Raw genomic sequence first — 15,447 nt, forward strand, 5'->3', positions numbered from 1 at the left:
TGCAATTCAAGGAATTTCTTAACTTCTTCTTTCTAGAAAGAGAGTTAGGCTGTAACTACCTCATAACTAACATGTCTTGCCTGTCATCTGTCAGCTGCAAGCTACCCTGGTGAGTCACCACTTCCGAACTTCCTCCTGAACAGACTTCATTGGCATAGCTCTGGAGTGGGCATCCAGTGTTTGCAAATTGTGCTCAGCCATCCAGTCCAGGACCTTTGTTTGCTGGGATATTTTTTATTACTGCTTCAGTTTCATTACAACTTCTGCCTATCCAGGTTTTCTCATTCTTCCCGATTTAGTTTTGGAAGATTATGTGTGTCTAGGAATTTGTCCATTTCACCCAGGTCATCCAGTTTGTTGGCATATGGTTGTTCATACCATGTCCTTACAATCTCTTATATTTCTGTTATGTCACTTGTTATTTGCCTGTTTCATTTCTGGTTTTATGTATTTGGGTCCTCTCTCTCTCTCTCTCTCTCTCTCTCTCTCTCTCTTTTTTTTTTTTTTTTTTGATGAGTCTGATTAAAAGTTTGTCAGTCTTGCTTATCTTTTCAAAAAAACAGCTCTTGGTTTCATTGATCTTTTGTATTATTTTTCTGTTTTGTTGTTGTTTTTTTAGTCTCTATGTCATTTATTTCCACTCTGATCTTTATTATTTTCTTCTTTCTACTTACTCTGCACTTTTCTTGTTTTTCTCTTTCTAATTCTTTTAGTTATAGAATTAAACTTTGAGCTTTTTCTTGTAGCTTGAGGTAGGCCTGTAAAGCTGTGAACTTCCCTCCTAGGACTGCTTCTGCTATTGCTTATAGATTTTGGGTTGTTGTATGTTCATTTTCATTTGTTTCCAGGAAATTTATGATACCTTTCTTGATCTCATTGGTAATCCATTCATTCTTACATACTATTTAGCCTCAATGTGCTTGAATGTTTTTGAGTGTTTTTATTGTAGTTGATTTCTAGTTTGATGCCATTGTGATCTGAGAAAATGCTTGATAGGATTTCAGTCTTCTTAAATTTGTTAAGAATTTTTTTTTTTCTAGCATTTAAGAATGTTCCATGGGCACTTAAGAAGAATGCCACTTTTGGATGAAATGTTCTGTAGATATCAATTAAATCCATCTGATCTATTGTGTCTAAGTTTGCTGTTTCCTTGTTGATTTTTGTCTGGAATAACTGTCCAGTGATGTCATTGGGGTGGTAAAGTCCCTTACTATGACTGTATTGCTATCGATCTCTTCCTTAAAGTCTTCCAAGACTTTAAAAAATACATATAGGTACTTCTATGTTGGGTGTCTATATATTTACAAGGGTTATATTTTCTTGTTGTAGCAAACCCTTTAGAATTATGTGGTGACCCTCTTTGTCTCTTTTTATGGTCTTTCTTTAGAAGTCTATTTTGTCAGACCTAAGTATTGCCTTGTTAATGTCTCAGGAAATTGTTCTGTGAATATATTTATGAGGTTTTTGTTTATTTTTGTTTGCTTATTTCTGTTGCTAGTGAAATAGACGGCACAATCTTTAAACATAAACAGGCCATTAAAAGTGCTATTGCTAAGGATGTAAAAGAAACTGATCACAGGCCATTGAAAAGGTAAAGAAAACCCAAAACTGTTGTTAATTGAATAAAGGAAAAGCAGTTAGCCTGTAACAGCATTTTGGAGGCGTGATAAGTGAAAAAGCTAAGATGCTGCATGCCAGCTTCCTGAAAGACACCCCTAGAATGAGTGCTGGAAGTGATTCATTTAAGGCTAGTAGGATACTCTGGTTTCTCTTCAGATCGCATAAATCTTTCGCCTTTTAAGGCTAGTAGGGGGTGGTTTGATAAAGTTAAGAAAAGAAGTATTTCTTATAGATTAAATAATACATTAGACATGTACTGTTTGCTTATAGATTAAACAATGCATTAGACATCTAAAGCCAAATATTATAATTTCACACCTAAGAAAGGTTAAAACGTAATCATTTGGGGGTCTGATACAAGGTAATTCAATTTACTAGTACATTATTTCTAATGGGAAAAAATGATTCAGTCTTCGAGCAGATTGATTCTTGAACAGCCTTCTAGAACTGAATTAACACATTGAGGATGGATCACGAGAATTCTTGCTTCCTATTACATGGTGTTTTACAAAGTTCCATACTTTAAGAAGATATTAGCTTATAAGAACATGTAATAACTTCAAAATGCAATGGGTATTTAATTTTAAAGCGTGCCTTTAACATTTATGTACAACCTTTTTTGAATTCGTTCAGTAGAAACTTATCTGGCCCCTGGGCAAAGCTAGCACTAAAACTACTGGTCCACAATGTGTTAAGTTCGAGAACTGAGGTTCCACTGTATACCTAATTCCAGTAATGACAAACAAGTGGTCTCCTACCTCACTGTATGTCAGACACTATATTTTGCTAAGCATTTCTTGGTGAAACGGGAAGTTAAGTAGATGGTGTCTTCTCTCTTTCTCTACCTTCTGATAGCCCAACCCCTTTTCCTTTTGAATTTTCCTTAACTGTCTTTATAGCAAAAATAATATTAAGTTGATATAATTTACCCTGCTTTGTCAAGAACATAAGATTTAAAAAAAAAACCACAAAAACGGAAAGCAGTCATGAGAGAGTCAATCAGCAGACCACTGTTCACAATGCTTGTTTATATCCAAGTATAGTGATATTTTTCATTCCGTGGAAGTTAGCTTTTTCATTTAGGCAAACCTCTCCTGCTTAAGTAAGTATTCACCTGCGGGAGAATAACCAGGCATAGTTTGGTGTTTTTTATCTAAGATAAAATAATTACAAAGATTCCCTTTCATGGTCATAAAAGAAGTAAGACATGTTGTCTCTTATCTAAAGTTTCTAACTTATAAGAAGAAAAATGTGTTTCCCTTTTCTGTGTGCAGGCCCCTCGTTCCGAAGCTCTCACCATTCTCGGTTCTCTCGTCTGCTTTCCCAACGTCTACCAGGAGATCCCTCTGCTGCAGTCCGTGCCAGAAGTTGGTGAAGTCATCGCAGGAACCGAAGATGTCAAGGTACATAATGCACTTGACTAAATCTCAAGTTTAGAACTTTGCCATTCTAGCTCAATGGCTATCTCTTCCATTATTACACAGTGACCTGCTTATCTGAAAGTTTTGCTATGTCAAGTAAATGTTTCAATAGTTGTGTTTTTTAGAGGGCTGTTTTAGGGAGGTTAAAAGTATGAGATTCAGAGAATACTATAGTTAAAACTGAGAGGTTCCTCGGGTATTTTTTATTAGATCTGTTTATCATGCCTCTGGGTCATAATTATGTAACGAATCATACTTTATAATAATTTTATTGGTTTAATTATGCTGCGTTAGCACATCAAATGAATTTATTTAAAACAATAATTGAAATAAGCTACATATTCAATTTCATTGCCGCCCTGATTAATTCCTACTAATAATTTGAAGTTCCAAATTATTCCTTAGAGAATAAAAGTAAACATTTGTTCTCTCCTCCCCTGATTTTGGGGCAAACAAAGTGCATTTTAAATCTCAGAATCGATCAATCTTCCTACCTGTAGTATATAATTACAATAATTAATTGAGTGTGCTATATGTAATCCAATTAAAGTAAAAGAAAACCAGGGATTTCCTATCTGGAAGTCTCACTGGCTTTGCTGCATGTTTGCTGTATGCCCAGGAATTCTGTTCTCTAGACCAGCTTAGTTGCCAGGGGCTCCCCCTGAGTCCCATCATTCCTCCCCCTGGCTCCCGGGTCCTTTAGGATCTCCTAACTGCCTGGAACAGTCAGAACGTGCGGGAAAACAACTACTAAGCAGTGTTTTTATTTTACTTAATTGTGTTGTTGGTTTTTTTTAGCATTACCTCATAAATATTTTACTGAAGAATGCCACAGAGGAACCAAGTGAATGTGCAAGGTAAATGTTGAATAAAATGTAAACAATTTTACATTTTTATGATACACATTTGTGTGTAAACACAATGTTACTAAACACATTATTTCAATTACCCTTACACACACTAAAAAGTATAACAAATACTATATCAGGAAAATGCTTCACTTAATTTTTTCCAGTTTCCATATGATTCCTTCATTGAGTTATGATTTATTTAGAAACATATTTCTTAATTTCCAAACATGGTCATTTCTGTTTATTTTTTGCTACTCTTGAGTTAACTGCATTGTGGGTCAGAAATGCTGTCTGCCCTGATAATAGTCTTAAGAAATTATTGAAATTTGCCTTATGACCCTGTATGTAGTCAGTTTTTGCAGATGTCTCATACATGCTTGAAAAACAGTGCATGTATACACTGTTCTCCAGTTGTTGGGTATAGTATTCTAGATGTGTCTCCTTTATTAATTTTTAAATCATGTCCTTTAAATATTCCATAATCTTTTTAATTTTTTTATCACTTGATCATTTACTGAGAAAAATACATTAAAATCTCCCTAGTATATCTGTTCATTTTTGAAATATATAAATTTGAAGCTATATTATTAGGTGCAAAGAACTTGAATTAGATCTATAGTGAATTAAATCTTTTATATTTATGTAGTGACCCTCTTGATCTCTAAGGGTAATTTTTTTATCTTAAAGACCACTTGTCTGATATTGATCCAGCTATTTTTAATAATAATTTCTATCCTTTTAAATTTAACCTTTTTGTATTCTTCTCTTTTAAATTCTCTTTTTGCAAAAACTATAGATCTTTCATCTTTTTTTTTTTACTTTGCTATTGTCCCTTCCCAGAATTTCATTTTCTCCCTTCTCTTGCCTTCTCCTTTTTCCCCTCTCCTTTTTTTCTTTCTTCCTCCTTCCCTCCTAGTCATTCTTCTTTCCTTCCTTGTTTTCTTTTTCTCTTTCTTTTTTTTCAGATTATTTTCCCACATTCTATTTATTACACCTGTTTTTTTGGAAGTCATAGATACTCTTTCAGTTCTTTTAGAGGTTACCTTAGAAATGTTAACATGCATACTTACCTTACTAATTCTGAAGTTAGTCTGTCTTTATCCTCAGCATTGCCAGTTCCTTAAAACGCAGTCTTCTGGTTTTGCTTCTCCACCAGGACACCTGCTCTTTCCCTTTCTCCCTCTTCTCCCTAAACCTCTGAATGTTAGAGTGACTTGATTCTTCTCTCTCCATGACCTTCTAGATGTTCTTATTCATTCTAATCAGAATTTAAATTCCACCTACCTGCTAATGATACTGAATTTATTTACCTGGACCCTACTGGGAAGCCATGATATATTCAGGCTTATATATTAAACTGCTTGGATATCTCAACTTAGATGTCTTAACATATCCAAACTTAATACACTGTAATGAACCACTGAGTCTTCTGTCTCCCAGACTGCATCTTAGTAAATGGTACCATCGTCTAACTACATTTTTTAATCCAGAAGTTTGGAGAAAATTCTTTATTTTTCCTTTTCCCTTACCCACCATATTGAACCCTTCAACAAGTGTTGACAGTCCCTGCTTTTCAAACCCCTTTTCTTGAGTGTGGCGAGTCAGATTTCTTTAGAGTTAAAAATGGGATAGAAGTGTTATGATGTGGTCAGTCTTTCTTAGTTGTGTATAAAAGGAACCAGGTAATTAAATTAAGGGAATGTAAGTGTAGATAAACATGCAGGCTGAAGTATGATTGAGATTTCAAATAAATGGAGGAGACTTAACAAAGAATATTGTATGCTTGTGAGTGATGATTTAGAAAAATTAAGACAAAATTAGAAGTTTTGTTGTATAAACTGGACTGGTATGAGGTGGTAGCAAACAAAAGAGTATAGTGGAATACAGCAGAAGGGTGAAGGCAGTATTGCCATTAGCTAAAAAAAAAGTCTTGATAAATAAAACTCATTAAGGATCACAAAGGACATACTTGGGATACAGAGAATCTTAATTGGCAGGAAAGCCTAGGCATGAGGGATAATTGAGAGTATTAGAATTGGAAGATGCCAAATGGGAATGTTCAGTGATAAATTTCAAAGAGAGAAAATAACATGGAAGCACTCTTATGAGCTACTGTGGCTTTAAAACTCAAAGCAAACGAGAGTAGTTTAGATTATAAAACCATTTTATAGGTCACAAATGTTCTCTATAGTGCAAAGCTAATAGTTACAGAGTAATGCAGGTCCTAGAAATGAGAGATCTTTGCCCTTAACAAATTACCTTTGACAAATAGGTTAATGAGTTGTAAAAAAAACCATTTGTATACACGCACTCCTAAACATATACACACATGCACACAAAGAAAGAGAGTCCCTTAAAATGGTAAAAAATGAATTTTTTAATATAATTCCAAGTTGTATAGATTTTAGTGGATTGAACAGAGTCTGGGTTAATCTGGGGGAAAATAAAGAAGTGTAGAGTACCTGGGAATGTAGAGTGCTATATGCAAACCAAGAATGCAAAGTAGTTTCTAGATGAGAATAAGCAAAGGTATTAGGTAAGAGAAGAGATAGATTTAGACAGTTCTGTACAGGAAGAACTATCCAGGGTTAAAATAGTGTGGAACTCCTGATAATGCTGGTGTGGGAGAAACAGAAATGGCCGGGCACACCTTGTAAACTGAGTTGCACTGCTTTAATGAGTGAACTTTGGTAGAAGGTGACACAATCTTCAAAGGGTTTTTAATATCTTTGTTCTGATGCACTTAGTCTATCCTAATTTAAAGAGATGAGAATCCAGTGAAACTGGTGGTTTTAAGACCTCAAAATATATTGATTTTAATTGTGGATTTATATTGAATACAAATGAACTTTCAGTGTAGAGAGCTGAGCAGTATGTCCATTGTGATTGGCACTGGATGTGACCTCTTATTAAAAGAACAGATACATATTACAGCCAATGTCTGACTCTGAGTTGTGGTTTGAATCACTTTTTGTTCTGAAAATAAGCAGTTTTGGGAACAAATATTTTAATTGTATATGTCGGCATTAAGAAAAAAGATAACAGGCATATGACTTTTTTTGGTTATTGTAAAAGATAGTGGAACATATCAGTTCCAATGAGAATTATCATTTAAAATTGATTTATAATTGAGAAAGTAATTTGTAAAGGACTGTGCAACTCAAAAACTATTCTGTCTTAATACATTGCTTAAGAGAAATAACAGTGAAACTTGTTTTGAAAGTTGTATTCAAATATTCTTTACACTAAAATATAGGATCTGTCTTCTATTTGTGATAGGTGTTGTGTGTCTTATTTTAAGGAAAACAGTTACAAACTCAATTTCCAACAATATTCTAACATCCTCATTTTTTAATCTTCCTCAAAAATGTCTCAAAGCAGTAAAATGTACTTAAAATTAGTTTCAACAAAGATAGGTTGATATATGGGCTGTGACATTAAAAGAAAATATACCATTTATTTTATTAAATATTGAACTACTAACCATTCTCAATATTTCTTATTGTCCTGAAAACTGGTCTATGGAAGGTACCTTACCTTTTTTTCTCAAGAAGACATTTTGTTAATATAAATTTTGCTACTTCTTAAAAATATTTTGTCATTTGAAATTACCAAGAAAATTTGGTCCAGGAATTAAATTAAAACATTGAATTTAATGAAAATCTCCTTTCTTTTTCTTTCTCAAAAGATGCATTGCCATTTGCTCCCTCGGGGTCTGGATATGTGAAGAACTTGCACAGCGTACGAGCCATCCTCAGCTGAAAGAGGCCATCAATGTGATAGGTGTCACTTTGAAGGTATTACCAACTCATGATATGCATTTGACATTAAGCCATATTCTAGGTTTTCAACCAGTTTTCATTTGAATTAGCCCCATCTTTATTTTCCCCTCCATTACCAAGAGGGTATTTTTTTTTAAATATATTTTATTTATTTTTTACAGAGAGGAAGAGAGAGGGATAGAGAGTTAGAAACATCGATGAGAGAGAAACATCGGTCAGCTGCCTCCCGCACATCCCCCACTGGGGAAGTGCCCGCAACCCAGGTACATGCCCTTGACCGGAATCAAACCTGGGACCTTTCAGTCCGCAGGCCGACGCTCTATCCACTGAGCCAAACCGGTTTCGGCCAAGAGGGTATTTTTTAAAAATATATTTTTATTGATTCAGAAAGGAAGGGAGAGGGGGAGAAAGATCGAGACACCAATGATGAGAGAGAGACATCAATCGGCTGCCTCCTGCACGCGCCCCACTGGGAATCAAACCGTGACCTACTGGTTCATTGGTCAGCAGCCAACCACTGAGCCATGCCAGTAGGGCACCAAAAGGGTATTTTTAATTTAAAAATATGTATTTTTCTGAGAGCCATGGTGAATGTTCTGTGAGGTCCTCAGGAGAGGCCACCAATGGCTGCTTCTGACCACTGCAACCGGACCTCCAGTCTGAGCATTTCTAGACCAAGTTCAGTGGCAAATTGGGTTCCCTTGGTGGCTGGGCAGTTCCTGTGGCAAGCAGGACACCTGGAAGGAGTGACAGTAAAGTGGGATTTTGTGCTCTGGCCTCATAGGTGGGACGAGGAGAGACATAGCAGTCCTGGTTATGGCCTTGAGTGCTCACGGTCCTGCTGGGCTTTGGGCACTCTTGGGACATCTTTCTGCCTTTGCTTTGCTAATGAAAAGAAGAACTGCCATTTACTGGGTACTCATGCTGGGCCTGATTCATGCTGAAGTCTCTGAGTGCTTTGGTTAACCTTCCTGACAGCACTGAGGTAGATGCCACCATCCCTGTGTCACTCCACGGGAAAGCAAGGCCAGGGAAATCAGGTCATGATCCCACAGCCATTCATGCTTAAGGGATGGAACCAGCGCTGAGAGCTGATCTGTGTGGCATGAGACAAAACTCAACTTTTATATGCACTGTGAGGCCGCTTTTTAAACCAGAGCTCAAATTCTGCTGGGTCCTTTCCTGGCTCCTGCTTAGAAATGATGGCAGGATTTTAGTATTGCTGTTAGTACACCCCCAGAACGAATAAGTGGCCAGCCCCTGGCAGGCATCATGCCGAAGGTTTGTGGAAGTTCTCCATTGCTAGGTAATTGCCCATTTTACAGTGGAGGAACTGAGGTGCAGAGGAGTTAAAGAATTTGTTCCAGGCTCTAGAGCAAGCATGTCAAACTTGCAGCTGGCGGGCCACAGGCCTCGTGGCGGGCTGTGAGTTTGACATGCTTGCTCTAGAGCAGTGATGGCGAACCTTTTGAGCTCGGCGTGTCAGCATTTTGAAAAACCCTAACTTAACTCTGGTGCCCTGTCACATATAGAAATTTTTTGATATTTGCAACCATAGTAAAACAAAGATTTATATTGTTGATATTTATTTTATATATTTAAATGCCATTTAACAAAGAAAAATCAACCAAAAAATGAGTTCGCGTGTCACCTCTGACACGCGTGTCATAGGTTCGCCATCACTGCTCTAGAGCAACAACCTGGCCTTGCTGAATCCTGAACTGTCTGCCTATCACCCACATGCAGGCTCTTGCCTGCCCTTCTTTGCTGTCTGCCACATGCTGCTCTAATAATAACAGCCATTGAGGTTGGCGCTTGTGACAGTCACCACCAGGCCATTGACAGCCCTGTGCCGCCTTTTGTGTGTCAGCCCACAGGATAACACCAGTGTTCCCCTACCCGTGTCTCAGCATCCAGCCCTCTCGTCTGGCCCCTGCCTTCCTTGGCAGCCTGATTTATTGGCAACCCTCCTCACCCACCACTCTTTCTGGCCAAACTCAATGCTCCTATTCCCTAGGCGTGCCCTCTGACCACCTCCCTCTGTCACCCTGTCCTCTCCCTTCCCTCCTTGACATCCCTTGGGATTGCCCTTTATGTCTTGAGAGCTGAAAAAACGCTTGCTGGTGATCCCTGTGGAGAGGAATGGAAAATTAATTAAACCAAGATTATCACTTAGGAGTACTCCCTGTGCCCTGAGAAGGGAACTGAACCCTGACCTTGGTCTTTGTGTTTAATCCTTAGAACTATCCTATAAGGTGAAGGGTTATTGCCAACTCTGCTTTACAGATGAGGAAAATAAGTTTATTGAGAATAATAGAGCTTGTCAGGGTCAAACCCAAGATACTCTGGCCTCATGTGTAGGCTTCGTCACAAATGTGGTGTGCAGGACACTCTCGCTGACTCCCAAAGCCATGGAGAAATAATCACATACAAAATGGAAAACGTTGGGTATCAATTGTGTGTGTGTAGATTCCAGTTAATTTTTTTAATATTTTATTTGTCCTATTCTGAGATCTGTTTTTCAAATTTTAATTTTTCTTAAATCTAGAAATGTATATTTAATGTAATGTGGTACCCCCCCCCATCTTTACCCCTTTCCTGGAAAATATGTTAATAATTTGATATTATCTTGAAATTAAGGAGATGTACAGATGTGCATATCTATATATCTATGTAGTATAGAAGAGAGATGGAAATTGGTAACAAGAGAAGAATATGAGGTTTTATTTTTTTTCTATTTATACAAATTTTCAAAAATTTCTGTAATTTTCTACAAATATGAGGAAAAACATAAGGCACCAGAAAAATATGTACCTGCCCTTAACTCTGTCACAGGTGTTGCAGCACAGTGCATGGAGGTGGATCTGCCACTCCTGTACATTCAGTTATTATTTCCATTTTAGAAATAAAAGAGAAAGTGACTAAGGAAAGCCAAGGAACCCCTCTTGCTCCAGCTTGAATGAAGTAGTCTTTAAAAAATGTACAAAAGATCAATGAAAAGCAAGAGCTGGTTCTTTTAAAAGATAAACAAGATTGGCAAACCTTCAATCAAACTCATCAAAAAAAAAAAAAAAAGAAAGAAAGAAAGAAAAAGAAAAGAGAGAGGACCCAAATAAATAAACAAACTCAGAAATGAAAGAGTAGAAGTAACAACTGACTCCACAAAAATACAAGGGATTTTAGGAAAATATTAACAAATGATTGTATGCCAACAAATTGGACAATCTGGACAAAATGGATAAGTTCCTAAAATCATGCAGTCTTCCAAAACTGAATCAGGGAATTTGAATAGACAGATTATTGGAAGCAGCAATAAAAAATACTCCCAACAAATAAAAGCCCTGGACCAGATGCCTTCACAGGTGGATTTTACCAAACATTCAAAGAAGAACTAACACCTATCCTTCTCAAACTTCCAAAAAACTCAAGAGAAAGGAAGACTCCCAAGCTTATTTTAGGAGGCCAGCATTACCCTAATTCCAAAACCAGGTGAAACAACGACAAAGAAAGGAAGTTGTAGGCCAGTATATCTGATGAACAGAGATGCTAAAATCCTCAACAAAGTATTAGCAAATGGGATCCAGCAATATAATTAAAAGATCATACACCATGACCAAGTGTGATTTATTCCAGGGATGCAAAGCTGGCATGATATTCACAAATAATGTGATACATTATATAAACAAATTGAAAGTCAAAAACCACATGATCACATCAATAGACACAAAAAAGCATTCAACAAAATCTAATACCTTTTTTTTATAAAAACTCTCAGCAAAGTGGGAATAGAGAGATCATATCTCAACATAATGAAGGCCATATATGACAAACCTACAGCCAACATCATTCTCAAAAACTAAAACCATTTCCCCTAAGAACAGGAACAAAACAGGGATGTCCACTTTCACCACTCTTATTCAACGTAGTACTGGAAGTCCTAGCCACAGGGATCAGACAAGAAGAAGAAATAAAGGCATCCAAATTTGAAAGAAGGAAGTAGAACTCTCATTATTCGCATATGACATGATATTGTACATAGAAAACCCTAAAGACTCCACCAGAAAACTACTACATTTAATAAATGACAAACATAACAGATCAGCTCAGACAGCCATTAATGCCATAAAGAAATGACAGCAGAGGGACAGGATGAAACAGAAGAGCTAGAGGGGGTGGACTGTAACTTTGGGTGGATATGGTGGCTGTGCTATGATCTAAAAGATATGACAGCATCAGCCGAATGCAGATCTGGAGAATGAGTGCCCCAGGCAAACAAGGAGCAGGTGTAAAGGCTCAGGGCAGAAATAAGCCAGAGTGTTTGTGGGATGAGAGATGCCCATGAGAATCAGGTCATCTGAGGCCTGGACGGCTGGTTGAGGCTGTGAAGAACCCTTGAGTGCAGGTGCTCTTACCCTGGGTTTACCTTGCACCTGTCAGGAAGGGGTAGTCAGCAACTGTTTATTCTGTAGAATTAAAATTAATCACCGTCTTCCTTATCCTCTACATTAGTCACTGAAGTGCTAAATGTTAGCTTTTCTGTGTTGTTTGTGTGGTATCCAAGTCAGTTGGTGTCTGCTTCATGTGACTTGGAACTCCTTGGTGTGGAAATAACGAAGCTACCTATCCCGAGGTTTCCCAAACAGGGACACAGAGTCATTGGCAAACCTTTCTGCTCTAGATAATGAGGTGTGGGTGGCAATGTAGCCCAAGGTTCTGGCCAGGGTGCCCTGCCTTTCATGCACCCTCAGCCACCAGTCTTTGCAGGGGCTACCCCTCTGACATGCCATCTCACAAGAAATTTAAGCAGCCAGAGGAACTTGGACACATGCAGACTCAGGAAACGTACACAAAGTAATTGAATATATCATAACTCGTGAGTCTTGTTCTCATAGTCCCAAATTTTTAATATTTTTTTTTATGTTTCACATGTGGGTTAAGTTTAATTTCCTAGGATAGAAAGATGTTTGATCATTCCATTTCTCCTTGTGTGAAATGATGATAACATCTATCTTAAAGAGCTGTCGATGAAGATTTTTCAACGCTAAAATGATTATCTTGTAAAAGGTTCAGTAGCAGATACTCAATAATGCACTGAATTTAAATTTCCTACTAGTCAACACTAGGATTTATGTGATCACATAAAAAAACCTTTTGAAGTTATGGTTTTAATTTCCAAATGATTAAATGATAGCTATTTGTTTCTACAGAATGTTATATAAATTAATATAACTAGTCTGGACAAGAGGCAGTTATAGAATGATGATCATTTATAAACTATCTGGTAATAGGACACATTTTTCACCAAAATAAAAATTCGAAGAAACCCGAAATACTAATTCAAAAAAATCTATGCATTCCTATGTTCATTGCAGCTTTATTTATACAGTAGCCAAGATTTGGAAGCAGTGCAACTGTTCATCAGTAGGTGAATGGATAAAAATAGCTGTGGTACATTTACACAATGGAATACTACTCAGCTGTAAAAAAAAAATAAGGAAATTGTACCCTTTGTGACAACACGGATGGACCTGGGAGAGCATTATGCTAAGTGAAATAAACCAGTCAGAGAAAGACGAGTAGCATATAATCTCACTCATATGGGATGTAATGGACAAAATGAACTAACCAGCAAAATAGAGACAGACTCATAGATAGAGAACACTGACAGCTATTGGGGTGAGGGTTTGGAGGGCTGGGTGGTGGTGGTAAAGGGATTGAAAAAAAAATACTCATGGACACAGACAACAGTGGGGAGGATAAGGAATAGTGGAGGAGGGTAAAGCGGGGATACATGGTGGTAGAGGAGGACTTGACTTGGGGCGGTGAACACACAGTACATACAGTGTCCAGATGATGTGTTGTGGAATTGTGTACCTGAAGCCTTTATAATTGTTAACAAGTGTCACTCATAAATTCAACAAAAGAAAAAACAATAAAGCAAAACAAGGATATCTCTAAAAGGAGCTAGAAAGAAATAACTTATGTTCTTCCTTTGTAGTAATGTGCATGTTAAGTGAGGTTATTTAGTTTGGGGTTTTGTTTCCTTTCCTAGTTTCCTAACAAAATCGTGGCTCAGGCAGCTTGTGATGTTCTTCAGTTGCTGGTTTCCTACTGGGAAAAGCTTCAGATGTTTGAAACCTCTCTGCCTCTGAAGATTGCAGAAGTAAGTCTAGTCTGTAATGCTGAAGCATAAGCATTTCCTTTTTGCTATACAGGGTTTCCCCCCCCACCTACCCCCCAACCCCCGCCAAAAAAAATGTATACACACTTTAACAGCTGATAGCTTGATGTTCAAAATGAAATGTATTTAAATAAACACTGCCTTTATCATTATTCAAAGTGTGTGTATACATTTTTGGGGACACCCTATATTTGATATTTAATTGATTGTAGATACTCAATTAATTGTTAGAGAGCGGACGATTAAATTGCCACGCGAGTCATTCGTTTTAAGGTTGAATTGCACTGGTCCTCTGCTGTGATTTCAGGCACTATGTAGAGAAGCCACCAGTGTTCCAGGGCAGAGTCTTACACTTGGAGAGTTTGAAAGGCAGACACGACCACAACAAAGAGACCTTTGTAGCCTGGGCTTCATTCATCCAGAGTAATTTGGATGGTGCCAACGAGGAGTAGGCAGCTGGTTAGGATGCCCTCTGTGTGTGGTGGGAGGAGCAGGGGGGAAGTGGGGGACTGCTGTGTAAAACCAGGAGTCCCTCCCAGACTGAAGGCCCGGACTGTGCTTCTGCCATAGCGTGATTGCCAGCTTAATGAGATTACTGCTCTAATGCCCTCTGTGAGGGTAACTGGTGGCGGAGAGGGACAGAAGACCAGGAAGAATCGTCTCAGGCGTAATGTCCTGGAGGTTGGTTGCATTGGGGATGCTTGCTTGTACAGGAGCAGGTACCCTCCCCCCGTAGGGGCCTGGTGGTAAAGCACACCCATTCCTGCCAGTTTGTTTAGCAGTACTCTTTAAAACATGCCCTGTTCTTTAACATCCAGTGGCAACTCTTTTTAAAAAAAAAAATATTTTTAAAATATATTTTGTTGATTTTTTACAGAGAGGCAGGGAGAGGGATAGAGAGTTAGAAACATCGATGAGAGAGAAACATCAATCAGCTGCCTCCTGCACACCCCCTACCGGGGATGTGCCGCAACCAAGGTACATGCCCTTGACCTGAATCGAACCTGGGACCCTTGAGTTCGCAGGCTGATGCTCTATCCACTGAGCTAAACCGGTTAGGGCTCCAGTGGCAACTCTTTCAGGAAATTTGTTTCCATGTGGTATTAGAGGGAGAGTGATCTTGATTTATTTTTTCTCAGCCCTAGACAAATTTCACCAATGAGATCACTTTGTTCTCTCAGAGATACATCAAATATCACAAGTGATTTTTTACCTTAAGTGGCCTAGAGTGAAATAGAATTGTGCACATAGGAATATAAGGTGCTGCAAAATGGAATTGGGTTTTAGGGCAACCATATAATTTACATCTCCATGGAAGACCTTTGAAAATAACACAGTGCTGTGACACTAGGAAAACAGTGTAGAGCTGGGTCATTCATAAGAAAACGAAATGGGAGCATTTTCATAACAATTTTTGAAAATATTTTTTGCTTTCTACACAAGTGTGGAGACTGAAGATAGAAATTGTATGACTACAGATATAAATATCTCTTTCTCTGGGGCCCCCAATTTTGCCACCAACAGAATGGGATGGAAGCCACATGGGACTCTTACCATATGGCTTCCAAAAGTATCACTGTGGTCTATTTGAT

General features: G+C 37.9%; 1 protein-coding gene across 3 annotated transcripts in view; it reads left to right on the forward strand.

Moving 5' to 3' along the window:
- RALGAPA2 (Ral GTPase activating protein catalytic subunit alpha 2) overlaps positions 1-15,447 on the forward strand; it is a 300,833-nt gene that overhangs the window by 172,181 nt on the left and 113,205 nt on the right. For all 3 annotated transcript variants that reach the window (XM_081097210.1, XM_081097209.1, XM_081097211.1), the window contains 4 exons: positions 2,895-3,023; positions 3,840-3,898; positions 7,581-7,689; positions 13,727-13,837. In XM_081097210.1, coding sequence (XP_080953336.1) covers positions 2,895-3,023; positions 3,840-3,898; positions 7,581-7,689; positions 13,727-13,837 — 408 coding nt within the window. The remainder of the gene's footprint in view (positions 1-2,894; positions 3,024-3,839; positions 3,899-7,580; positions 7,690-13,726; positions 13,838-15,447) is intronic.

The sequence above is a fragment of the Myotis nattereri genome (genome assembly GCF_964212035.1).
Source record: "Myotis nattereri genome assembly, chromosome: 8".
NCBI classification, from domain to species: domain Eukaryota; kingdom Metazoa; phylum Chordata; class Mammalia; order Chiroptera; family Vespertilionidae; genus Myotis; species Myotis nattereri.